Source organism: Mustelus asterias, chromosome 4 (genome assembly GCF_964213995.1).
Source record: "Mustelus asterias chromosome 4, sMusAst1.hap1.1, whole genome shotgun sequence".
Classification (NCBI taxonomy): domain Eukaryota; kingdom Metazoa; phylum Chordata; class Chondrichthyes; order Carcharhiniformes; family Triakidae; genus Mustelus; species Mustelus asterias.
Window position 1 is genome coordinate 135,375,680 of NC_135804.1, and position 27,921 is coordinate 135,403,600.

A 27,921-nucleotide genomic window follows, 5' to 3' on the forward strand; every position below is an offset into this window, starting at 1 on the left:
GCAGATATACATCAGTTCTAATATATAACTAAGAATCAATGCAGTACAAAAGGTAGTGTGAGGCTGTGAAAGAGAAGTCATTGAGAAACAGGCAATTAACTGGACTGTTGATTCTGCATCAATTTGAGGGACTCCTTAAAATGGATGGAATTCATTATCTGCTTCCCCTTCCCCTCCACGCCCCCCAACATCATTATGGGCCTCTACTATTGATTTGTCTGTAAACCAGTTTATAATCATCTTAAAGCAAAGTGGCAGAGACATTTTTCAATCACTGAACACCTTTAAGCTATTCAAAGGTTGCAGTCTAGTTTATGGTGCTGTCAATCAAAATGAGGTTTTAGATCAAAAGAAAGAAGGAGCCTCCTCTTTGCCTTGTAGAAACAATCATTACATTCACATTAATCATTTCATAGGGTTACAAAATCATTTCTAAACTGGCTTTGATGCTTTTAACTATCCCTTTCAGTTAAAAAAAACACAGTTCCCGACTCAATAAAATATAACAAAGGCTTCAAAACAGACTTGAGCAATGTGCAAAGGCCCCTCTCTGTGGGCTTCGGGGTCAGTTTTCAGAATCCCCATCAAACAGGTGCGTTTCAATAGGAGAATTTGCATCGAGCTTCTCGTCAAATCAAAGGCCGTTTCTCTCCTCCGGGACTAGTGAGCCTATCAGCAGCAAATGTGGGAGAGAAACAAGCTGTGATTGGAGGAGCAGTGAACACCAGCCACAGTGTGTTCGGGGTCTGGGGAGCGGAGGGCCAGGGAGTTCAGGATTGGGGGTCCCAGGATTGGGGGTCCCAGGATTGGAGGTCCCAGGATTGGGGAACCCTGCATTGGAGACTCCAGGATTGGAGACTCCAGGATTGGAGACTCCAGGATTGGAGACTCCAGGATTGGAGACTCCAGGATTGGAGACTCCAGGATTGGAGACTCCAGGATTGGAGACTCCAGGATTGGAGACTCCAGGATTGGGGATCCCAGGATTGGTGGTCCCAGGATTGGTGGTCCCAGGACTGGGGAGCCCAGGAACAGGAAACCACAGAGTGGGGAGCTGAAAGCCAAAGAGCCCAACAGCTGGGAGCTGAGGGCTGTGGAGCTCACGAATAATGAGCCCAGGAATGGGGAGCCCAGGAACTGCGATGCTGGGAAGTCGGGCGAGGCATCCAGAGTATAGGATGGACTGCAGGAGCAGGGCCCATTGGTGTCTAAGTAGGTGAATGACCGGAGGCTGAGAGAGAGAGTGTGTGTGTGTGTGTGTGTGTGTGTGGGGGGGGGGGGGGGGGGGGGGGGGGGGGGGGGAAGAAGAGAGAGTGTTAGAGAGGGGTTTACATAAGCACCAATTGTTTTGAAAAGTTCCACGAGAGGAGAGACAGAGGCAGAGAGTGGGGGACATTTGTCGTGGAGACTTGCATTTATATATCGTCGTTCCTTCACAGGCGTTGGGTCAAAATCCTAGAAATAATGCCATGGCATTATTCAAATGAGTGCAGAGGAGTTTTCTTGATGTCCTCGGCAAACAGTTTATTCAAACAATTTATTCAGCAACCAAGAACACATCCAAATTTGATGTTTACATTCACAGAAACATAGAGGTCATTCATGAAGGCCCCGCCTCCTCAAACTCACCCCTTGTCTGAGGTGTGGTGATCCTCAGGTTAAATCACCACCAAGTCAGCTCTCCCTCTCAAAGGGGGAGCAGCTTATGGTCATCTGGGACAATGGCGACTTTACCTTACCTTATATAGAAACATACCTGGAAAATAGAATTAAGTGGAGGCCATTCAGCCTTTCGAGCCTGCTCTGCCATTCATTATGATCATGGCTGATCATCAAATTCAATCCCCCCTCCCCCCCCACCCCCGTATCCCTTTAGCCCCAAGAGCTATATCTAATTTCTTTTTGAAGTCACAAAGTTTGCCTCAACTACTTTCTGTGGTAGTGAATTCCACACATTCACCACCCTCTAGGTAAAGAAATTTCTCCTCACCTCAGTCCTGAAATGTTTACCCCTTATCCTCAAGTTATGACCCTTAGTTCTGGACTCCCCCAGCATTGGGAACATTCTTTCTGAATCTACCCTGTCTAACCCTGTTAGAATTTTATAAGTTTTTATGAGATCCCCTCTCACTTGTCTAAACTCCAATGAATATAATCCTAACCGATTTAGATTCTCCTCATATGTCGATTCTGCCATCCCAGGAATCAGCCTGGTAAACCTTCACTGCACTCCCTCGAGAGCAAGAACATCCTTCCTCAGATAAGGATTGTGTGGCCTCGCCAACGCCCTATACAATTGCAGTAAAACATCCCTATCCCTATATTCAAATCCCCTCACTATGAAGGCCAACATACCATTTGCCTTCTTTATCGCCTGCGTGTTTACACATTTCTGGAACGTTGCTGCTGATTGGCTTGTCACTTTTGCCGAACAAATAACAATGCATGTGGTTCAAAAGAATGAAACACTTTAGGACATCCAAGGTGCTATACAAATGAAATTGCTCTCCTTCCAATCTCAAGAGCATAAAATTACTTCTGCTCAATTAGCTATGTAAAAGCAGTATTACATTTGTAAAAAATTAAAATAAAAAATAGCAGATAAAATCTGGATATTCATCCTTCGGGCATTTTGCCCATCTGCAGAGGTCATAATGCTGCTTAAAAATTTAGCACAACTACCTCACAAAAGAAAGGACTCATGTTTTAAGCAAGGTTGAAAGTTTTTGTTTCACTCCAGCAAACTCAACACTGTTGTACAAGTTGTTATCCTCTCCTGGGTCAGTTTTCTGAAAATAAAGCTCTCCAGCGTGAATGTCACTGAGGTTGGCACTGAACGTAGACGCATTATAACTGACCCATTCCGTGTACCTGTAATCAACAGAACGGATCGAGTATCCCATGACTCGAATGTCCTTCAGCCGAGGGAGGTCAGAGTTGGGCTGGGGTGTGTCTGCCGGCCGGGGATATTGACTGAAGGCGATCGATTCATGGTTCCATGTCATGGCACTGGAGGATAAATAATTGGCCATGCTCTTTCCCTCGGTACAAAGATCGACATGAAAGGAAGATGCTGGACATACTGGAGGGCAAGGTAACCCAAGAACCTGACAGAGTGTCGGGAAGAGGTCCACCAATTCCACATTGACATTCCTCATCGACCCTGTAACAAAATTTAAATACTTGATCAATTTGCTTTGTATAGAAACAAATTACACTAATAAGTACGTAGGAAAATTGGGTGTTTGTCCAGGCAGTGCTGCTATTTTACACGCAGGAGTAGAACTGGCTTACTGCGTAAGAAGTGTCAAAAACAAAAAGTGATCATCCCATAGAATCCCTACAGTGCAGAAAGAGGCCATTGGGCCCATCGAGCCTGCACTGACCATAATCCCATCCAGGCCCTATAACCGTAACCCCAAGACTGCGATGATAGACATCCAACCACCACAAAAATCTTCCTTTGTGCTCGGTATGGCTCCAACCTGTGGAGAGCTTCCCATTGACGCTTGCTTTTCTCGGGCTCCTTTCTACCACACTCAGTCAAACACTGCCTTGATGTCAAGGGTCATCGCTGTCACCTTACCCAACATGGGAAATGCTGAGGTAAGGAGCCAAATTAAAGTTAAGACACTTGTGTATAAAAACCTTCATGATCTTGTATCTTTCTATCTCTGTAACCTTCCTTTATTCAACTGAAATAGCAAGCGTCAGGATGGTTTAACTTAATTAAATTCATTCAATTAACCCATATCTGTCCACTCACCCCATGTCAGCATTTTTCAGGGACCACTCCCTCTGTGACACCCTGGTCCACTCTTTCATCACCTCGAACTTCTCATCCCCTTCCCATGGCACCTCTGCTTGCAATCGCAGGAGGGGCAACACCTGTCCCTTTACCTCCTCCCTCCTCACCGTCCAAGACCCCAAACACTCCTTTCAGGTGAAGCAACATTTCACTTACACCTCCTTCATTTTGGTCTGCTGTATTTGCTGCTCCCAATGCGGTCTCCTCTACACCGGGGAGACTAAATACAGACTGGGTGAACGCTTTGTGGAACACTTTCGCTCAGTCCGCAAGCACGACCCCAACCTTCCAGTCTCTTGCAATTTGAGTGCAGAATCTTGCCCTCTTGTCCATATGTCCATCCTTGGCCTGTTGCAATTTTTTTTTTAATTTATTAGTCGCAAGTAAGGCTTACACTAACACTGCAATGAAGTTACTGTGAAAATCCCCTAGTCACCACTCTCCGGCGCCTGTTCGGGTCAATGCACCTAACCAGCACGTCTTTCGGACTGTGGGAGGAAACCGGAGCACCCAGAGGAAACCCATGCAGACACGGGGAGAACATGCAGACTCTGCGCAGACAGTGACCCAAGCCGGGAATCGAACCTGGGATCCTGGCGCTGTGAGGCAGCAGTGCTAACCACTGTGTCACCGTGCCCCCCCCAGTTCTAGCGAACCCCAACACAAACTGGAGAAACAGCACCTCATCGTCTGATTAGGCACATTACAGCCTTCAGGACTCAACACTGAGTTCAACAACTTTAGACTGTGACCCTTCTCCTCCATCTTAACCTTTTTTTAAACATATCAACCATTTTCTGTCCCAATACAACCCCGCCGCCACCCCACCCCCACCACCCCCCCTCACCCCCCCACCACCCCCTCATCCCCCCTCACCCACCCCCAACCCCCCCTCACCCCCCCACCCCCACCCCCCAACCCCCCCTACCCCCCACCCCGCAACCACTGGGCTTGCTCTTAAGTTTTGCTTTCACTGAATATGGACATTTATTCTCCCATGAACACATTCTGATACCTTTATGCAAATACTAGCACCTCCTGTCATTAGCGGTTCCCTGTCTTGTTATCCACACATCTTTGTTGCAGTCTCTCCGAGCTTCCACCAATCCCTGACCTTATACTCTGTTCCAGTTCCTCCACCCCCTCTTACCCAGTGTATCATGCAACACATTTCTCCCTCTCTTTAGCACTGAAGACTCAAAACATTAACTCCATTTTCTCTCTCAACAGATGCTGCTAGACTTCAAGATTTTCCAGCATTTTCCATTTTTCAAATTCCAGCATCCGCGCTGTTTTGCTTTTATTAATTTCACTTCTTTCTGTTATTGCACTCACAAAGAGGTTAGAGATCAGGAATTCTGCAGCAATTCACTCACCTCCTGCCTCCCCAAAGCCTGTCCGCCATCTACAAGGCACAAGTCAGGAGTGTGATAATGCTCTCAACGTGCCTGGATGAGTGCGGCTCCAAAAGCATTCAAGAAGCTCAGCACCATCCAGGGCAAAGCAGCTCACTTGATTAACACCCCATCCACCAGCTTCAACATTCACCCCCTCCACCACCGACACACAGTGGCAGCCATGCATACCATCAACAGGATGTATGGCAGCAACTTGCCAAGTCTTCTTTGACGGCATCTTCCAAACCCATGACCTCTACTTCCTGGAAGGCCAAATTCCCCTCCAGGTCACAGACCATCCTAACTTAGATCTAAATAGTGTTTCCATCACTTTCATTGGGCCAAAATCATGGGACTCCTTCTCTAACAGCGCTGTGGGTATCTGGAACATAGAACAGTGCAGCACAAGAAACAGGCTCTTTGGTCCATGATGTTGTGCCAAACACGATGCCAAATTAAACTAATCCCTCTGCCTGCCCTTGGTCCATATCCCTCTACTCTTTGCATATTCATGTGCTCATCTTAAAGCTCCTTAAACGTCTCTATCGTATCTGCCTCCACCAGCACCCCTGGCAGCATGTTCCAGACACCTACCCTTCGCTGTATAAAAAACTTACTAAGAGTTTTAACAACACCAGGTTAAAGTCCAACAGGCTTATTTGGTAGCAAACACCATAAGCTTTCGGAGCGCTGCTCCTTCGTCAGATGGAGTGGAAATGTGCTCTCAAACAGTGCAGAATACTATTCTGTAACTTGATTTTGTGTCTCTGTGCACTGTTTGAGAGCACATTTCCACTCCATCTGACGAAGGAGCAGCGCTCCAAAAGCTTATGGTGTTTGCTACCAAATAAACCTGTTGGACTTTAACCTGGTGTTGTTAAAACTCTTACTGTGTTCACCCCAATCCAACGCCGGCATCTCCACATCATAAAAAACTTACCCCTGACATCTCCTTTGAACTTTCCCCATCTCACCTTCTCAGTGCATGCCCCCTGGTATTAGACATTTCAACTCTGGGAAAATGTTGATTCGCACAGTCACTAATTTTCACTCATGTCTCAATGCATCAGTTAAAAATATTTTGCTCATCTGTTAAAAGTAAGGAAAATGGGAACTAGTTGAGATATTGTGCGGCTATAATGTGGAGTTTATTAGTTCCTAGGTTTTGCAGTGTTACATTTTCTTTCTTTAGTACACTCAACTAGACTTTGCATACATTACACGTACTCAAGACAAAGTACATTTGAATTTTGAGCATGAGAGTCCAGTTGGGATAACGACATCCCTATTCCACCTTCACAGAAATTTTTCAGACGGACTTACCATGACATTCAGTTTAAACCTACCTGTGGGCATATGCCCCACTTTATCAGTAAAGGGATTAATAAAAGGAAACATCCTTTGACCCAGACGGGGAAAAGCTTCAGTCATTCCTGGTACATAAAACATCAAAGGGACACGAGTGGCCACATCAAAGTTGCTATACTTAGCCCATTCTCCGTGTTCGCCCAGTGCCCAACCTAAAAGCAAACAAGACGATAGGTCTACATCAATTCAAAACCACAATACTAAAATATTACTGAATGAGGAATCTGGTCCACTGAGATTTCAAGTTTGGAATTTAACAGCAAATTTGTTATTCCACTGAATTATTCTGGAAATTCCTTGGAGTAATGGTCTACTGAACAACGTCGCTCAGTGGGGGACTGGAATGAAGCAACTTCTTTTTCAGTTCATTCTCAGGATGTTGAATGTTTGTTGTCCACTCAGGTCACCCTCGAGAAGGTTGGTGCAACTTTGTTATTGAACCATTGGCAGCAGTTTGACACACCTGAATGGATTACTCGGGCCTCTTGCAAGGGCAGTGAGTGACTGGAGTCACGTCAAGGTCACACTGGAAAAGGAGAGTAGATTTCCTTCTCTAAAGGGTAATATGGGCAATTGGGAATAGCTTAATGATAAAAACTGGGCGGCATGGACAATTTGGGCCTGTTTCCTTGCTGTAAACCTCTATGAATCTATGACTCTATGACTCAGTTCCGGCCTTGGGTGACTGTGTGGAGCTTGCACGTTTTCCCTGTGTCTGCGTGGGTTTCCTCTTGGTACTCCAGTTTCTTCACAAGCTCCAAAGATGTGCATGTTAGGTGGATTTGCCATGCCAAGCTGCCCCTTAGTGTCAGGGGGATTAGCAGGGTAAATACGTGGGGTTATGGGGATAGGGCCTGGATAGGACTGCTGTCAGTGCAGACTCAATGGGCCGAATGGCTTCCTTCTGCACTGTATGGATTCCAAGTTTCTCCCTTACCCAACCAGACAGATGGATTGAGTTATAAGGAGAGGCTGGATAGACTGGGACCTTTTTCTCTGGAGCGTAGGAGGCTGAGGGATGATCTTATAGAGGTCTATAAAATAATGAGGGGCACAGATCAGCTAGATAGTCAATATCTTTTCCCAAAGGGAGGGGAGTCTAAAACTAGAGGGCATAGGTTTAAGGTGAGAGGGGAGAGATACAAAAGTGTCCAGAGGGGCAATTTTTTCACACAGAGGGTGGCGAGTGTCTGGAACAAGCTGCCAGAGGTAGTAGTAGAGGCGGGTATAATTTTGTCTTTTAAAAAGCATTTAGATAGTTACATGGGTATGATGGGTATAGAGGGATATGGGCCAAATGCGGGCAATTGGGACTAGCTTAAGGGTTTTTTAAAAAAAGGGCGGCATGGACAAGTTGGGCCAAGGGCCTGTTTCCATGCTGTAAACCTCTATGACTCTATGACACAAGTTTATAGCTCACCGTGGTCAGCAGTAAACACAACAATCGTATTATTGGCCAGTTCTTGCTCGTCCAGTGCATTCAGCAGTCGGCCTACTTGAGTGTCCATATAGGAGACGGCAGCAAAGTAACTCTGGCGAATTAGCACCTGCAAGATACAAAGATCACAAATTGCACTGCCTCATCATTGAAAATCTCTTGTGTTGGCATTCGGGCTAAAATTCCCATCTCCTCACCCTCCACCTGCATGATGGAACAACCCACTGACCGGAGGAGCACTGAGACATTCCAAAATAACTGTGTGAGAGGGGAGGGGGAGGGGGGGGGGGGGCGGGGAAACAGCCTCCTTCTGTGCTGCTGAATTCTGTGAAAGGCTCATTCAACATTCATACGCAAGATATGCTGAACATTGATGGGCAACATATTTCTGTGTTGACAGCAACACCGAAACTATAGTGTAACATCCAAGTCTCAAATATAGACAAAAATGTTCCATTTCCAGAGACCAACCAAGAGTTGGACATTGGGAGAGACTGAAGGCTTCTAAAGAGGACATCATCTCATGAAATGGTTCAAAATCCATAACAAGACTTTGAATACATCACCATTGGGCGGCACAGTGGTTAGCACTGCTACCTCACAGCACCAAGGACTCGGGTTCGATTCCCAGCTTGGGTCACTGTCTGTGCAGAGCCTGCACATTCTCCCCGTGTCTGCGTGGGTTTCCTCCGGGTGCTCCGGTTTCGCCTCACAGCCCAAAAGACATGCTGCTTAGGTACATTGGCCACGCTAAATTCTCCCTCAGTGAACCCGCACAGGGGCCGGAGTGTGGCAACTAGGGGATTTTCACAATAACTTCATTGCAGTATTAATGTAAGCCTACAGTGACAATAATAAATAAACTTCAAAACTTTAAAATCTTACCCAGTCAAGATGTATAGAAGCTACAAATCCATCTCTTCACCATGTGTATAGAAAACTTAGTTTAGCATCTGGTACTTTCATTCACCCCCTTTAAGATCAGATTAAACACCTACCTGAAAGTCATCAGGAATGGGGCCATATGGAAAACTTATATTGAGAGCCTTCACGTCATCTCTGATTCTTAGGTCAGTCCATGGATTATATGCCACTGGGGGTAGTTTCAGTGGGACTTTGTGATCAGGTGCCAAAGGGATCTTGTCACGTGGATACAATTTTAAGAATTCCTGAACAGAACAGAAATCACACAAGTTTGGATGTATGCAAAAAAATCTTGACAAAAATGCAGCCTCAAGCCTTATAAAAATGTAAGATCTCTCCTGCATCCCCCAGGATCAAATCGGTTCAAGTAGCGTTTGAGGAGACTTGGAGCTAAAAGCATTAAGCAATGGTGATCGCTTCTCGGCCTTTTGGCTAAGATCAAGTGTAGTAGGATTGGATGCTGCACTTGGTTGAAGTCATTGGGTTACATTGAAGCTTCATATGTTTCATATGAAGCAATTTTTAAAAGCGGCATCCCGGCCTTTTGGCTAAGATGCAAATGAGCTCAAGTCTTGGAGGAGGTGTTGCTTTGCTCCTCCAATCAGCTTGGCTCATGTAGATCGGGCCCAGGACAGGGTGGTTTGGTCGCCTGCCCTGTCTTGTCAGCCTGGATCGGAAATGTCTCAACTTGTTGAGACTCTGAATTGGATTTGATTTGATTGAATTGGAAAAGTATTTTTTAAAATGGTGATCTTATTGAAAGACAAGATTCTGAGGGATTTTGATAGTATAGATGTTGAGAGGCTGTTTCTCCCTCGTGGGGAAAGTCCAGGGGACACCGTTTCAGGATAAGGAATTTTCTCTCCCTAAGGCTGTTAATCTTTGGGATTCTCTACCTCAGAGAGTAGTGGATTTTGGATCATTGGATATATTTAATGCTGAGTTAGATAGATTTTTGATCAACAAGGTTGTTTTGGGGGAAGAGGTAAGAAAGTGGAGTTGAGGCCAAGAACAGACTAACCATGCTTTTATGGAAACTAGAAGCAGGAGTCGGCCATTTGGCCCTTTGAGCCTGCTCCACCATTCATTTTGATCAAGGCTGATCATCGAATTCAATATCCTATTAAATGGTGGACCAGGCTCTAGGGGCTGTATGGTATTCTCCTGCTCCCGTTTCTTATGTTCTTGTGGTTTCCAAGCTCTATGCCATTTATTCTCAGCAGTATCAGACACTGGTCCACAGAACTACATACTTTCAATCCTACATGAGTACAAGGCAATAGGTTTAAAGAGTGCCTGACGAAGGGTCAACTCGACTCAAAACATTGGCTCTATTCTCTCCCTACAGGTGCTGTCAGACCTGCTGAGGTTTTCCAGCATTTTCTGTCTTTGCTTCAGATTCCAGCATCCCAGTATTTTACTCTTTTCTCAGGTTTAAAGAGTGGTCTGCACAATGATAGCTCTATACTTAATTGTCCAGCACCTCCATCAATGCAGCATTTTTATTCTGGATCAGGATGATATCCATAGATTCGGCGCAGAATTCTCCGGCCGCGCTGGTCTCAAAGCCGGAAATTCCTACCCAACCATCAATAGGGTTTCACATTCTCCGCAACCTCCCCGCTAAAATTCCAGTGGTGGGCGGGATGGCAAAATTCCGGCCTTAATGTTTGACATACAAATATAAAATCCGAAGAATAGAAATACATACAAACTTTCAGCATTCGCTCCATGTCATACAATTCATATGGAACATGCTCTCCAAAAGTTCAAATTTCCATCCATTTCCCCTTGCACAAAATCTCGGTTAACCCTTCATTTCAGGGCCACAGGAGCTGCATTGAGGGAGCAGCTGCTTTCCAGGGACTGAGACCCATTTACCCCCACAGCACTATTTCGAAATATAGTATTGGACTGCTCCCTCGTATCCTGACCAATATTCATCACATTGCCAAAACATTATCCGATCATTATCACATTGCTGTTTGAGGGAACTTGCTGTGTGCAAATTGGCTGTTGCATTTTCTAGATTACAACACAGGCTGCACTTCAACAATATTCCATTGACTCAAAAGTGTTTTACAGCCTCATTGCTATGGGCAGCACAGTGGTTAGCACTGCTGCCTCACAGCACCAGGAGCCCGGGTCTGATTCCCGGCTTGGGTCACTGTCTGTGTGGAGTTTGCACATTCTCTCTATGTCTGCGTGGGTTTCCTCTGGGTGCTCCGGTTTCCTCCCACTGTCGAAAGATGTGCGGGTTAGGTCGATTCGCCACATTAAATTGCCCCTTAGGGCCTGATTTTACCATTTTCATTCTAAGTGCTGAATCTGGGCGCAATTCAGATCCGACTTGGAAATCTGCTTTCAGGCGCCCCCATTAGCACTTAGCCTGAAAAAAACTCACGGGTCTGAATCGTGCTGTGGGCGGGGCTTATTGCACCCGAAATGATCGGAGCTCTGAACTGCGCATGTGCAGTTAGAAAAAAATTTGAAAAAGCGCGCCCGTGTCAGATTGCTCCCGGGCCGCAGAAAGCGGATAAAGCGGCCCAGGAGTGAAAGGCGGGAGTGATGGCCCCCACAGAAATCACTGTCCTCCTCATCCTCACACCCCCTGCTACACAGACCGATCGCGACCCCCTGCCCCCTTCCCCCCACCGATTGCCCGCAGAGTGGCAGTGGACCCCCCTGCCCCACCCCCATCCCCCCCACCAGATATTCATCTTGTCTCCCCCCCCACCACCAGTGAGCCATCGGGCCTCCCCCCCCTCCACCAGAGATACATCTTACCCGCCTCCCTCCTACCCCTCCCCCAAAGCAGAGAATAATCTGGCCTCCCCCTCCTCCCCCCAGAGAATGATCTGGCCTCACTCCCCCCCCCCCCCCCAAGAGAATGATCTGGCCTCACTCCCCTCCTCCCGCCCAGAGGTACACATGACCTGCCTCCTCCTCCCTCCTCACCCCCTCACCAGAGAATGATCTAGCCCACCTCCCTCCAGCCCCCCCCCCGCCAGACAACGATCGGGCCTCCCCCCTCCCTCCCCCCCCCCACCACCGATCTGAGTCAGAGAGCCGTTGGAAGCTCTGAACTCACTTCTTCAGCAGCTGGAGCGCCCAAAACAGATTCTTATTCAGCATGTCCATTTTGGCCCGATTCCGGATTGGCAAACGCGGTGGTAAAGGGGGAAATGCTGATAAAGTTGGGCGGGCAGTTCATTAATTAAACTTAAATGCATGCAAATGCATTTAAATCGCCGTTGCGCTTGTTTCGGGCGCAAATCGCATCGCGGCCATTTCCAGACCTCGGTAAAGTGGGCATCTGTGTGGACATGGGCACGGATCGCGTTAATGGCCTCACGCCCAACTTTACCACGTTTTTGCACCCGAAAACAGGTGTGACGCAATGGTAAAATCGGGCCCTTAGTGTCAGAGGGAAAAGCTAGGGTAAATGGGGATAGGGCCTGGGTGGGACTGTGGTCAGTGCAGATTCAATGGGCCGAATGGCCTTCTGCACTGCAAGGATTCTATGATTCTATGATATTCTGAGGTCGTGGAAGGCAAGTTATTTTTACTAGAAGCATAATTATATTGTGTTGTAGAATCATAAAATCCATACAGTGCAGAAGGAGGCCATTCGGCCCATTGAGATTGCACTGACCCTCCAAAGAGCATCCAACCCAGGCCCATCCCCCTGCAGCACAGCACATCCACCATAGCTAATGCACCTAACTTACATACTGAGGGGTAATTTTGCATGGCCAACCCACCTAACCTGCACATCTTTGGACTGTAGGAGGAAACCGGAGCACCCAGAGGAAACCCATGCAGACATGAGGAGAATGTGCAAACTCCGCACAGACAGTGACCCAAGGTCGGAATTGAACACAGGTCCCTGGCACTGTGAGGCAGCAGTGCTAACCATTGTGCCACCATGTTGCCCTATGACACAAGCAGACATTATATACATTTTACTGCAATTTCTGCAGTATTTGTATTGTGTTAAACTAATGTGCACACACAGAAAGATATATCAGTCAGCTCCCAGAGATTTCATTAGTCTATGGAGCTGTTACCTTCGGATATTTCAGTGGGATGTGCGGCTTGTGATAACCAACAGCCAAAAAGAAAGGGCTTTCCAGGCCTTTCACGTTCTTCAATAGCCGAATTGCTTCTTTGGTACTCTGTATGTCAGGCAGTGTGCGTTCCGGCATTTCCTCAACGTCCACTGGGCAAACCAAGTTTGCATGCTTTTTACCATCGGGTCCTTTGCAGACCTAGCTGAAGAAAGCACACAGTTAATGACGTTCTTTTTGCATTCGGCATCCATCTTTCGAATGGGCTGTCACGCTACACATCACTCGCAGAAATTCAATGGTAAAATTTTACCGCAGAAACACATGTTCTTTTATCAAATGCATTAGGTCACATTCCAACCGACTCAAGAACAGCTTCTTCCCTGCTGCTGCCATCAGACTTTTGAATGAACTTACCTCACACTAAGTTGATCTTTCTCTACACCCTAGCTATGACTGTAACACTACATTACAAAGAACAAAGAACAATACAGCACAGGAACAGGCCCTTTGGCCCTCCAAGCCCACGCCACTCCCTGGTCCAAACTAGACCATTCTTTTGTATCCCTCCATTCCCACTCCGTTCATGTGGCTATCTAGATAAGTCTTAAACGTTCCCAGTGTGTCCGCCTCCACCACCTTGCCCGGCAGCGCATTCCAGGCCCCCACCACCCTCTGTGTAAAAAACGTCCTTCTGATATCCGTGTTAAACCTCCCCCCACCCTCACCTTGAACCTATGACCCCTCGTGAACGTCACCACCGACCTGGGAAAAAGCTTCCCACCGTTCACCCTATCTATGCCTTTCATAATTCTGCACTCTCTCCTTTCCTTCTCTATGAACGGTATGCTCTGTCTGGATAGCAAGCAGGAAACAATACTTTACACTGTATACTAATACATGTGACAATAATAAATCAAATCAAAAATCCAATCAAATCAAATACCATGGTCATCATTACTGAATTCTGCCAAAGGATCTGAATAGGTCAGTATCTGGTCTTTAGAATCTGGTCACAGCTCCATTCATTACTCACACTTGATTGGTGATACTCAGATGCAGCCACATGCGAACACACACTAACTATTCAAGCAAGATAGTGGAGAGAATGGAACAGCAGGAAGCTGAACTTCTCCCATCATATATCGCATGATTTTTGGCTGAAATTATTCTGGCTGTCAAAATATCAGGCATTACAATCAGGTAAAGATGTTAATGAATCATCGCCCTGAAACAAAGGCGCGACTGTAGCAGTGTTGCCAAATCGACCTCTAACATTTGAGATACCGGCACAGATCTGTGAAGATGAGATGATCTGTCGGCACTCCACTGCAACAGATCCAAGAGCAGATTTCCTCAGTTACGGACAATCACCTTCGGATAGAAAGACTGAAGTATGATGATACTGTGCCTTTAAGAAAAGCCTTTGTGTCATGTTTCTTGTGAAGGGACTGTTCTATAATTCAACTCCATTTAAACAGTGTCAATTTGTCTACAACCACAGCTGACATGCTGATAGTGCAGGAGAAAAGTTGTTGCGAGTTACTGGGGTGTCTGTTTTAATCTCAGCTATTGCATTTTTTGTTACTTTAAGGGCTGTCCACTGGGGTTGCAGGGTCGGGTTTAATTAGGCTGACTGACAAGAAAAGAGAATCATGTGAATGGGCGGAGCTAGGCTTATGATGAGAAAAACAGGAAGTTGCTGTTTGAATTTGAAAGGAGCAGCTCTTTCTCTCTCTGGAGTTCTGCTGTTTGAAGATGTGTCTTTCTCTGGAGGCTGCTATCTGAGAGTCAAAAGACAAGTGTCTTTCTGTATCTCTGTCCACAGGTGTTAAAATGCTTGAGGACTGGCAACTCATGTAAGCCTGTGTGTTTTTGGAGAGGAGTGTACATCTATGGTTGTATTGTTTAAATTGGAACTAATAGAGATAGCCCTGTCGTGTTTGAGTGTTCCAATTGGTAAAGATATGCTAATTATTTTTGTTATAGTTAAACTGTATTATTAAATAAAGTTTGTTTTAATAAAAGCTTCCGAATGGGTCAATAGAATCATACCTGGAGTAAAACACCTCATGCTCACACTAATGCTAAAATCAGAAATAGTTGGGGTCTAGTCTAATTTCATAACATACCTTGGAGTTTCTAATCTAGTCCCGAACGGAGGAACATTGTCAAGGTCAGCATGCTGTGCAGCTTGAAAATGGTGTTCCCATGGGTATGTTGCCCATGTCCCCCTAAGTAGCATAGGTCATGGGCTTGGGACGTACTACAGAAGAAGCCTTGGCTTATGATTGACGCAAATCCACATTGGTTGACGAAGTGTCCGCAGCAGCACTGTCAACATCACATTCATCCCCTTCGCTAAACATAACATTCAAGCTTTACCTTTGCATTTTTATATTTCTGTGTTGAAGGATGAAACGGAGGAACGGACCAGCTGTAAGGATAATCATCTGTATGATTGGACACGATCCCTGAAAGATGAGGGACATTTCAGTTCAGTTTAGTGTCGTTGATCAGGCCTCAAAGACTATATTAAAATGAAACATATCAAAGACAAAAACATTTTGAGATAAAAGGAAGCCAGATGTTAGCTTTTTTTATGCCACATCGCTGGTACAGTAAGTAAAGAAAGATCATCATTTCAATTAGCGACCTCATTCTGCTGCGTACAGTCAATGTGAACCTTAACACAGCAGAAGTTTCAAAGATTGCTTTTACAGAGAAACAGCCCCCTTGGTCTGAGCAAATGTTTATGCTCCATAAAAGTTTCTTCCCCTCCATCCAGTCCAAAAGACATATCCTTCTATTCAATCAATTTGTGTCAATAGAAACACTTGTGAAATGAATCAAATTGCCCCAAATCTCAACACCTCTCTAGACACAAGAATTGTTGCCCATGATCTGCACCGTGTGCTCTGTGTCCTGGTTGCAAGTAAACGATGAAGGTCTTGCATTTAAAAAGTGCCTTTCTCAACTCATGGATGTCTCAAAGCACTTTAAAGCCAATTATTTACTTCTGAAGTGCAGTCACTTTGCTGATATAGGAAGAACAGTGACGAACAGGGCAGCACAGTGGTTAGCATTGCTGCCTCGCAGCGCAAGGACCTGGGTCCGATTCCCGGCTTGGGTCACTGTCTATAAGGAGTTTGCACGTTCTCCCCGTGTCTGCATGGGTTTCCTCTGGGTGCTCCGGTTTCCTCCCACAGTCCAAAAAACGTTCTGTGAAGTTACTGTGAAAATCCCTTAGTCGCCACACTCTGGCACCTGTTCAGGTACACTGAGGGCAAATTAAGCATGGCTAATGCACCTCTAGCCAGCATGTCTTTCGAACCCTGGTGCTGTGAGACAGCAGTGCTAACGACTGTGCCACCATACCGCTATGTTCGCGAAGACAGGAAGCCAAGGGAGGGACGCTGAGCGGAAATAAAAAACTATAAACAGATTGGACAGTGTAAACCGTGAAGAAAATGTTTCCCACTTCTGGGAGAATCCAAAGTAGCGAGGGATAACCACAAGATTGTTACTAATAAATCCACTTGGGAAATAGGCAAAAGTGAGTCGTTAGAATGTGGAACTTACTATCACAAGATGTGCTTGAATTCTCCAAATAAAAAGACCCCTAATTCCTGGCTAACCCCTGAACAGATTACCCCATCCCCGACTATCCTCCCAAACCCCATCATGCCCCCCCACCCCGACCACCCCCTCTACCTGTCACCCTCGATTATCCACCCACTACCCCCACCCATTGACCTCCCACTACACCCGTACCCCACAACGGCTCCCCACACTCCCTGACCACCACACCTGGCTTGCCCCCACCATTTGACAGGATGTGGCAAGGATGCTTCCTCTTGTGAGAGAGCCTACAATGAAGGGTCACTGTCTAAAAACAAGGTGCTGCTCATTTAAGACAAAGACGAGGAGAATTTATTTCTCTCAGTGGGTCATGAGTCTTTGGATCTCTCTTCCTGAAATGTGGTGGAAGCAGTTGCTGAATAGTTTTAAGGCAGAGGTAGATAAATTCTTTGATAAGCAAGAGAATAATAATAAGAGGAAAAGTAATCAGGGGTAAGTGGGAATGTGGAACGCAGAAGCGGAGACCTTACCTGGATGAAAGACTTTTCCCACTGACAACGTTATGTAGCCATGCATCTTCAAATACTGAGGCAGTGTGGTGTAGTTCCCAGCATGTGCCCTCCAGTAAGAATTGTGATCGTAAAGCCGGGTGGTATCAGGTCGGCGACTGGTTAGAAATGATGTTCTGCTGGGCCCACATAAAGCTTGCTGCAAGCATTGAAAGAGAAGAGTTATTTGCCATCCCAAATTCGTACATCAGAATCACATCAGCAACTTCCTCAAGTTGCACTGGACATGCACCAGAGCAGATCTCACAGGAAAAATAGCAGTGGGGTGAATTTTACCGTCCTGCCCGTCACGGGAATCGGACCGGGCGAGGGGCGGACCATGGAAAAGTTTGTTGACTTCGGGCGGGATTTTCCAGTTTCAGGGCGAGGGTAGCCGGAAAATCCCGCCCAGTGTGTCAACAAGACTCATTTATTAATGGGCAAATTCAGGAGATTAAGAAATACATCACAAACCTCCAGAACTTTTTGGTCACTTTGCATTGCTTTTGTACAAACTGCATCCGAGAACCATGGAAATGTTACAGCACAGAAGGAGGCCATTCAGCCCATCTTGTCCATCCCAGCTCAAAGACACCCGAAGGTGCCTTTTCTAATCCCACCTTGCTGCACCCAGCCCATAGCTCTATAGCTTACAGCGCTTAAGGTGCAGATCCAGGTATTTTAAAATGAGTTTAGGGTCTCTGCCTCCACCACCAACTCGGGCAGCGAATTCCAGACACCTACCACCCTCTGCGTAAAAAAGTTCTCCCTCATTTCGCCTCTGCACCTACTGCCACTCATCTTGAATCTATGTGCCCTGGTTCTAGAATTCTCCACCAAGGGAGAATTCCCGACCTTTCCTGCTATTTTGAAGAACTTGCAGTTTTCCAATCAATTGTCCATTAAACTCACCACAGAAATTTGGGCTGGGGTTTAAGAGTGCAAGTATCTTGAGCACAATGTGGTCATTGTTAACTCAGTATACATGTGGGACTCTCAGAAGCTCAAAACTCTCAATGACCAGTATAAAGGCACATCCCAAACATTTTCTTTTGTGATTGCAAGGAGAAATCAGGCTTGACCTTTCACCCGTGCAGATCACATTTGGAGTAGAAATAAAGACTTGCATGTTTACAGAAACTTTCACGGCCTTAGGGTATCAGCGGTCGACTGCCAATAAAGCACTTTGGAAGTGTAGTCACTGTTGTAATGTAAGAATCACAACAGACAATTTGCACAGAACAAACTCCCACAAACAGCAATGTGATGATGCCCAGATAATCTGTTATTGTGATGTTGATTCTGGGATAAATATAGTTCAGACCTGGGGACATGCTTGGCTCTTCGTAGAAATAGCATCATGGGATGTGTGGGTGGCATGCTGGCATAGTGCTTAGCACTGCTGCCTCACAACGCCAGCAACCCAGGTTCGATTCCGGCCTCATTCACTGTCTGTGTGGAGTTTGCAGTCTCCCCGTGTCTGCATGGATCTCCTCTGGGTGCTCTGGTTTCCTCCCACAGTCCAAAGGTGTGGAGGCTAGGTGGATTAATCATGCCCCTTAGTGTCCCAAGATATATAGGCTAGGGGGATTAGCGTGGTAAATGCATAGGATTATGGGGTAAGCCCGGGTAAGAGTTGGTGCCGATTCGATGGGCCAAATGGCCTCCTTCTGCACTAGAGGGTTTCTATGAAATCAGCCCTTTAGGTGTCAACATTTGGGATGCATTTAACCCACCTGAGAGGAGACAAAGCCTCTCTTTTAAGTTTCATTTGAAAGACAGTACCTCCCTCAGTGCTGAGTTGGAGTGTCAGTATGGATTGTTAATCACAGAAGAAGCTATAAAGGGCTGCAAACTAAAAGTGTCTAGTTTGAGACCCATAACCTTTCAACACAGAGGCAAGAGAGTGACTACTGAGTCACAGTTGACAAAGTGGAACTATCCTCACCATCCACAGATTAGGGACGGGAAAATCAGACAAGATTTCCTCTCTTGACTGATATGTGGACAAATAAATGAATAGAAAAGCGATTCATTGAGGGGAATTTTGCCGTCCCGCCCGCCAGAGGAATCGTTGCGGGCGGGGGGTGGACCATGCAAGGGTCCGTTGACCTCGGGTGGGATTTTCCGGTTTTGGGGCGAGCGTGGCCGGAAAATCCCGCCCATTGCATTTGAATAGAATTGGACCTTTAATTAGATGGGCTGAACATAGAATAAGCGATGTGGATAAATATCGGGGAATGTCTATTAGATATAGCAAATATCCACACATAAAACTTGGAAGCCTTGATCAAAGGACACCTGAGGGAAAAGGACATGTATCTATATTTTGAAATAAGATATTGCAACAGTGCTCTGTTAAATGCACAAGTACACTCGGCTGAGATTTCCAGATAACGGGGAAATTTGTTAATATTTTGGTGATCTTTGGACAGCAGGTTATGATAATCTGGATTTCACTGGCTGAAAAGGCGGCAGAAGCAGATTCATTTTCAATAGAAAATTGGATAAATATTCAAAAAATGCCAGACCATGGGGGAAAGTGGAGGAGGGGTTACTATTTAGATTGAGTCATGGAGTCACAGAGATTTACAGCATGGAAACAGACCCTTCAGCCCAACTTGTCTGTGCCGCCCTTTTTTTTAGCCACTAAGCTAGTCCCAATTGCCTGTGTTTGGCCTATATCCTTCACCACCCATCCTACCCATGTAACTGTCTAAATGCTTTTCAAAAGACAAAATTGTACCCGCCTCTACTACTACATCTGGTAGAGTGTTCCAGACATTCACCACCCTCTGTGTGAAACAATTGCCCCTCTGGACCCTTTTATATCTCTCCCCTCTCACCTTAAACCTATGCCCTCTAGTTTAAGACTCCCCTACCTTTGGGAAAAGATGTTGACTATCTAGCTGATCATTGCCCCTCATTATTTTATAGACCTCTATAAGATCACCCCTAAGTCTCCTACATTCCAGAGAAAAAAGTCCCAGTGTAATCAGCCTCTCCTTATAATTCAAACCATCAAGTCCCGGTAGCATCCTAGTAAATTTCAAGAAGATACCGTGATTGGCTGAATTACCCCTTCTGTGCTTCAAGATTCTCTGAATAAGTTAAATGGAAACAGAGGTAACAAGTATTAAAGTACGAGTTGAATTGACCTGACTAAGACAAAGGCTATTTCTTATGCATTATGCCAGATAATTTTATTTTGGATTATACAAGTACAATGCCGTGGTTTCATCTTCATACACAGTAACTGCTTAACTTACTTGGGCAAATGCATTTTTGAAAACGACACTCTTGGACGCAAGCTGGTCAATGTTGGGTGATTTCACAATCGGATCACTATAACATCCCAGACTCGTGCGCAGATCATCAGCAACAATGAAGAGGACATTCATCTTTCCTAATGGCAGAAAAAGTTCAATATTAGTAATCTAATGTTGCTGTGAAGAAAGGACATTTTTTGTCGCAGGTGTTTGATTTGCATTCATATTCGCAAGATTACAGTGGAAGGAAAGTCAGTGGGCGGCACTTTGGCAGGGGCGACACGGTGGCACAGTGGTTAGCACTGCTGCCTCACAGTGCCAGGGACCCAGGTTTGAATCCCGGCTTGGGTCACTGTCGGTGTGGAGTTTGCACGTTCTCCCCGTGTCCGTGTGGGTTTCCTCCCACACTCCAAAAGACGTGCTGGTTCGGTGCATTGACCCGAGCAGGCGCCGGAGTGTGGCGACTCGGGGAATTTCACAGTGACTTCATTGCAGTGTTAATGTAAGCCCACTTGTGACTAATAAATAAACTTTACTTTACTTTTACTTTAAATCAACCGTTTCACACTGCTCCCATGCAGTAGCAACATGGTGGCATTCTCCACTAATAGGGCATTGGTGAGGCCACACCTGGAATATTGTGTGCAGTTTTGGTGTCACTATCTGAGGGAGGATGTCCTTGCTATAGAGGGAGTACAGCGAAGGTTGACCAGGCTTATTCCTGGGATGGCAGGCAGGGATATGAAGGGACCATGTTGGTTAGGATTATATTCATTGGAGTTTAGAAGAGTGAGAGGGGAATCGTATTGAAACTTATAAAATTCTAACAGGGCTAGACAGGGTAGATTCAGAAAGAATGTTCCCAATGGTGGGGGAGTCCAAAACTTGGGGTCATAGTTTGAGGATAAGAGGTAAACCTTTTAGAACTGAGGTGAGGAGAAATTTCTTCACCCAGAGGGTGGTGAATGTGTGGAATTCACTACCACAGAAAGTAGTTGAGGCCAAAATATTGTCTGATTTCAGAAGAAATTACATATAGGGCCAGGGACTAAAGGTATCAAGGGGTATGGGGGGAAGGGGGGAATCAGGATATTGAATTTGATGATCAGCCATGATCAAAATGAATGGTGGAGCAGGCTCAAAGGGCCGAATGGCCTACTCCTGCTTCTAGTTTCTATGTAACATGATGCTGCCATCCAGCCAGAAGGACGTTCCACCTCGCACACAAATGAGTAATGTAGGATGTGAATTTCAGTGTCAATGTGATGCTACATATGCAGGCCGTGCCTCCCAAAGACTGGCGGACTGTATCCAACAACATGTCCCTTACACTGTTCACAACGGGCAAGGTACAGATCATGCCAAACCAATCCGTGCTTGCAAACGCAAAGCGCAGTGTCCAACATGAGCTGTGACTCCGCAATTGGTCAACATTTGTTAAATAATTTGCCAAGAATTATACTGTTAGCCAAGTTAAGATTGTCAGTTGGGTTCACAGTGTGGCGTGCTTGCGTGTACTGGAAGCTACATATATTAATACAAAGGGCCCTCTCTATTCTTTGCAACCAGGATGAAAGCATACACATGTTGCACCTATTTCAGCTAAATAAGTCCTGACGAAGGGTCATTCAGACTTAAAGTGTTGGCTCTATTCTCTCTCCACAGATGCTGTCAGACCTGCTGATATTTTCCAGCATTTTCTGTTTTTGAGTGACAGCCATTCACTGCTTCATTCCTGAGGTCAATGCCATGACCAGTCAGAGTCAAGCTGCTTGGTTTAAATTTCAAACAATGCTTGGCAGTTAACTGTCAATCACCATCACCTAGTGCAGTCTCCATGGCAATGACTCTACCAATCAGAGACCACTTGCGAGCCAACCTGCATGCTCTTCTCATCCAGTGTAAACTTGTTGATTTCCCTTATTGTATTCTTGCTAATTTCCTGATCAGTGTAAGAAGAGCAGCTTTGCCAAAAAAAATCTTTCAGCAGCAATGCTTAAGTTCTGCACTACCAAGCAACTATTTAATTTAACGTTACATGACCTCAATATGCACATCTTACAATTCTAATCAAAAACTCCCTCGAGTACATTAGCAGCAACGGCTTTGGAGAACATTTTTGAAGTGTAATAATTGGACGGGGTGAAATTGCTTTCCAGTGTTGACATAAACCAGGCTGCTGATTCATTTTCTTTGCCACTGGGGCCTCCTGAGCAGCTTGTAATGGACCATTGCCTCGCTGTCTCCCACTTATTATAGAAGATCACTTTCTCCTTGTGTGTGTCAACAAAATTTGGTGTTCAATACACACATAGAATTTTTCAACATATCCTAGAAATGACTGACACACAATCTGTAATTTCTTCCATGACTTGATATTGAACCGGGATAGTTCTTCTAACAATATCAGAATTGGCTAGGTCTACGATTGTGAAGAGAAGTGAACACGTTTTTTTTATATTCGTGGGACATAGGCATCGCTGGCTGACCAGCATTTATTGCCCATCCCTAGTTGCCTGAAGCTGTGGCTCTGGAGTCACATGTAGGCCAGACCCGGGTAAGGGTGGTAGATTTCCTTCCCTAAAGGGACATTAGTGAACCAGATGAGTTTTTCCGACAATGGTTTTATGGTCATCAGTAGATTCTTAATTCCAGATATTTTTTATTGAATTCAAATTCCACCATTTGTCGATTCGAACCTGGGTCCCCAGAACATTAGCTGAGTTTCTGGATTAATAGTCTAGTGATAATATCACTCGGCCTTTGCCTCCCCCAGACCTCCAGATTTAAAACAAGCATCGTGCCAGGACAAACAATTTCTGAGATTTCAAACTTCTTTTTATCACTGCCTACATCAGTTTCAGTGTGTGTGACATTTCCAATTAATCAACAAATTATGCAAAGTGATGAAACTTGACATTAGTTCCTTTAACATAAAGGCATGGTTGCAAAAGTTTCCATCCCAATGCAACTGTGTACAGTAGATAACACTACAGAGTTAACAGTGATGGTTTTCATGCAGTCATACAGCACAAAGGGACACTACTCAGCCTATCTTGCCTGTGCCAGACCTATGAAAGCATATCCAATTAGACCCACTCTTTTGCTTTCTCCCCATAGCCCTGCAATGTTTTTTCTTTCTCAAGGATGATCTGCTTCTTACTGATTGTATCCATTTTGCATCCCTCACCCGCGGCTGGGATTCTCCAGTCCCGCTGCAATGAACGGAGTTTTGATCAAGTGCCAAATTCTCCATTCTTGCCGGTAAGGCAAAAGACATCGGAGAATTCTGGCCCTTGATTGAACTAATTTCCTCTCATCTCGTTCCTAAATGATCAGCCTCTTATCCTGAGACCCTGAGCAGTGGAAACTATCTATCAGCATCTACCTTATCAAGCCCATTCAGAATCTTATACTTTTCAATGTATTACTCACAAAATTCTAGCCAAAATACCCTGTTTAAAGGGATAAAATGGTGGGTTTTCCCCAGATTCTGGCCTCTGAAGCAGAGAAGTTGCTGATCCAAGTTCCACTAAAAGGCCTTGTGCACAAATCTAGGCCGACACTCCCAGCACTGTACTGAGGGAATAATTAATTAAACTGACGCTCAAACTGCCCTTGGTAGTGGGTGTCAAATGACGCTGTGACACTATTTCCACGAGTAAGTGGTTAGATCCGCTGCCTCACAGTGCCAGGGACCCGGGTTCAATTCCAGCCTTGGGAGACTGTCTTTGTGGAGTTTGCACGTTCTCCCTGGATCTGTGTGGGTTTTCTCCGGTTCCTCCAGTTTCCTCCCACAGACCAAAGACACCTCTCTTTTCTCAGAAGACTAAGGAAATTTAGCATGTCCACTACGACTCTCACCAAATTTTACAGATGTACCATAGAAAGCATTCTTTCTGGTTGTATCACAGCTTGGTATGGCTCCTGCTCTGTCTAAGACCACAAGAAACTCCAAAAGGTCGTGAATGTAGCCCAGTCCATCACTCAAACCAGCCTCCCATCCACTGACTCTGTCTACACTTCCCTCTGCCTTGGAAAAGCAGCCAGCATAAGTAAGGACCCCTCGCACCCCAGACATTCTCTCTTCCACCTTCTTCCGTCGTGAAAAAATACAAAAGTCTGAGGTCACGTACCAACCAACTCAAAAACAGCTTCTTCCCTGCTGCCATCAGACTTTTGAATGGACCTACCTCGGACTAAGTTGATCTTTCTCTACTCCCTAGCTATGGCTGCAACACTACATTCTGCACTCTCTCCTTTCCTTCTCTAAGAAACGGTATGCTTTATCTGTATAGCACGCAAGAAACAATACTTTTCACTGTATACTAATACATGTATCAATAATAAATCAAATCAAAAGCTCTGCGAGCTAGATGAATGGGCCATGGTAAATTGTCCCTTAGCGTCCCAAGATTTGTAGGTTGGATGGATTAGCCATGGTAAATGTGTGGGGTTACGGGGATAGGATGGTCCAGGGTAATATATTGTCAGATAAAAGCAAATTACTGCGGATGCTGGAATCTGAAACCAGAAGAGAAAACACTGGAAAATCACAGCAGGTCTGGCAGCATCCGTGAGGAGAGAAAAGAGCTGACGCTTGGAGTCCAGATAACCCTTTGTCAAAGCCCTGTTTAAAGGAATAGTTTGCCAAACTTTGTCAAAGCTTTGACCAAGGGGCATCTGGACTCGAAACGTCAGCTCTTTTCTCTCCTTACAGACGCTGCCAGACCTGCTGAGATTTTTAAAATATTGTCAGAGTCAGTGCAGACTCAATGGGCCGAATGGCTTCTTTTGGCACTGTTGGAATTCCATGATTCTGCTGCTAAATAGCTAACATCATTGAAAAGACAGATCCCACTTCCTCCTTTGCAACAATGACTGCAATTCAAAAGTATTTTATAGAAAGCTTTGGGCTGAACTTATACTTCATGTAGCTTTATTTCTGACCCAACCCCAGTATTGTCGCTGTGCTCTGGAACTCAATTTGTGGATGCATCCTTTGATTCCAGGTCAAATCACCCGGACGATAGATCCCTGTGCTAGTCCTGTCGGTGTACCTTCCTTCCGCACACAGTCCTTGGCTGCACTGGGATCCAGCTGCCTGGAGCCCGCACAACAGGTTAACAGCGCCGCCACCAGCGCCGCTCCTAGCCCCGACTTGCGGCTCATTCTGAGAAGCCTCCTTTGGACTTGCGGCGGAGATGGATTCAGTTCATATCCCCGAGCCGGATTCCTCGCAGATACCCAGCCGAAAGCGGAGCTTCCGCAGGTCCCCAGCCAGCCTTCAGAGCCCGCCTTCCATTGCCTTCTCTCAACACCTGATGGTGCAATCTGCTGCCATTCAATCCAGTCAGTCTCACAGCACCGGAAATCCAGGGAGCTGAAATGACAAGTCACACCAATCGCTGCCAACCAAGCAAAACAAAAATGCAACACTTGCAGCGATTGGTCAGCGAGTCAAAATATTTGGTCAATTTCATCCGCTTTCAGAAACATTTTAAATTGAAATGACAAGTGTGGCTGAAACAGCGACTGTTCCCCATTACACAATGCTGTTCTCAAACAAAAACGGGAAATGCTGGAAAATCTCAGCAGGTCTGACAACATCTGTGAAGAAAGAATAGAGCCAACGTTTCAAGCTCTGATGAAGGGTCATCCAGACTCGAAACATTGGTTCTATTCTCTCCCCACACATGCTGTCAGACCTGCTGAGATTTTCCAACATTTTCTGTTTTTGTCTCAGATTCCAACATCTGTAGTACTCCCTTGAACAGCAATTTTACCATTGTTTAGAGTCAATTTGATTAGGGGCGGCACGGTGACACAGTGATTAGCACTGTTGCCTCATTGCGCCAGGGACCCGGGTTTGATTCCGGCCTTGAGTCACCAGTTGTGCGGATGATGCATGTTCTCCCTGTGTTTGTGGGTTTCATCTGGGAGCCCCAGTTTCCTCCCACAGTCCGAAAGACATGCTGGTTAGGTGCATTGACCATGCTAAGTTCTTGAACAGGCACCAGAGTCTGGCGATTCGGGGATTTTCATGGTAACTTCATTGCAATCTTAGTGTAAGCCCACTTGTGACACTAAAACTTCGCTACAGTGCAGAAGGAGGCCATTTGGCCCATCCAGCCTGCATTGACTCTTCAACAGAGCACCCTACCCTATTTGCACAACCCTCATAGTTACCCCACTAATCACCCTTACCTGTAGATCCTGGGACAATTAAGGAGACGTGATGACCTGGCAGTATTATCGCAAGATTATTAATCCAGAAACTCAGCTAATATTCTGGGGACCTGGGTTCGAATTCTGCCACGGCAGATGGTGGGATTTGAATTCAATAAAAATATTTGAAATTAAGAATCTACTGATGACCATGAAACCATTGTTGGAAAAACCCATTTGGTTCACTAATGTCCTTTAGGAAATCTTCTGTCCTTACCTGGTCTGGCCTATATGTCACTCCAGAGCCACAGCAATGTGGTTGGCTTTCAACTGCCCTCAAGGGCAACTAGGGATGGGCAATAAATGCTGGCCAGCCAGTGATGCCCATGTCCCAAGAATGAATAAAAAAAATTTGCATGACCAATCAACCTACCCTGCACATTTTTGGACTGTGGGAGGAAACTTGAACATCCAGAGGAAACCCACGCAGACACGGGGAGAACGTGCAAACTCCATACAGACAGTGACCCAAGCCGGGAATCGAACCCGGGTCCCTGGCGCTGTGAAGCCGCACTGCTAACCACTGTGTCACCATGCCACCCACCTTGGCCTTCAATCCCAAGAATTTCCCCAACACCATTTCTCTACTATTACTGATTTCCTTCAGTTTCTCCCTCTCACTAAACCCTGTGTTCCCCAACATTTCTGGTGTGTTATTTGTGTCCTCCTTTGTGAAGACAGAATCAAAGTATGTATGTATGTGGTCAGCCATTTCTTTGTTCCCCATTATAAATCCCCAATGTTTCTGACTGTAGGGAACCTATATTTGTCTTCATCAATCCTTTTCTCCTCACATATCTATAGAAATTTTTACAGTGAGTTTTTATGTTCGCCACAAGCCTACTCTCATTCTATTTTCTAATTCCGCCTTTGCTGAATTCTAATTTGCTCCCATTCCTCGGGCCTGTTGTTTGATTTTGGCCAATTTATATTCCTTTTCTGTGAATCTCAGCCTATCTCTAATTTCCCTTGTAAGCCATGGGTTGGTCACCTTTTCCCTTTTAACTTTTACTCCAGTCAGGGATGAACAATTATTGCAGTTCACCAATGGACTCCATTGAGTCTTGGAGTGGGACTCCAACCTGGAACTTCTAGCTGAGCGGCAGGGACACTACCCATAGCATCACAGGAAAAAAAAAATCAGGACCACAAAAGCACACAACAAGGTAGCAATGAGCAGGAGTAGACCATTCAGCCCCTCGAGTTTGCTCCGCCATTCAGTATAATCATGGTTGATATTCTATTTCAACTCCACCTTCCTGCCTGCTCCTCGTGTCCATTGATTCCAT

General features: G+C 45.6%; 1 protein-coding gene and 1 pseudogene across 1 annotated transcript; one reads left to right on the forward strand and one right to left on the reverse strand.

The window, feature by feature from the left end:
* Window positions 1-1,407: 1,407 nt before the first annotated feature.
* ids (iduronate 2-sulfatase) lies at window positions 1,408-25,704 on the reverse strand. The gene is made up of 9 exons (XM_078211776.1): window positions 25,465-25,704; window positions 20,405-20,541; window positions 17,118-17,295; window positions 15,391-15,479; window positions 13,006-13,206; window positions 9,010-9,180; window positions 7,994-8,120; window positions 6,552-6,725; window positions 1,408-3,163 (listed from the first exon to the last, which is right to left on the reverse strand). Exons 1-9 carry the CDS (start codon window positions 25,574-25,576, stop codon window positions 2,700-2,702), a joined length of 1,653 nt encoding a protein of 550 aa, XP_078067902.1. The 5' UTR covers window positions 25,577-25,704; the 3' UTR covers window positions 1,408-2,699.
* LOC144493226 (U2 spliceosomal RNA) lies at window positions 9,348-9,550 on the forward strand (annotated as a pseudogene).
* Window positions 25,705-27,921: the final 2,217 nt, after the last annotated feature.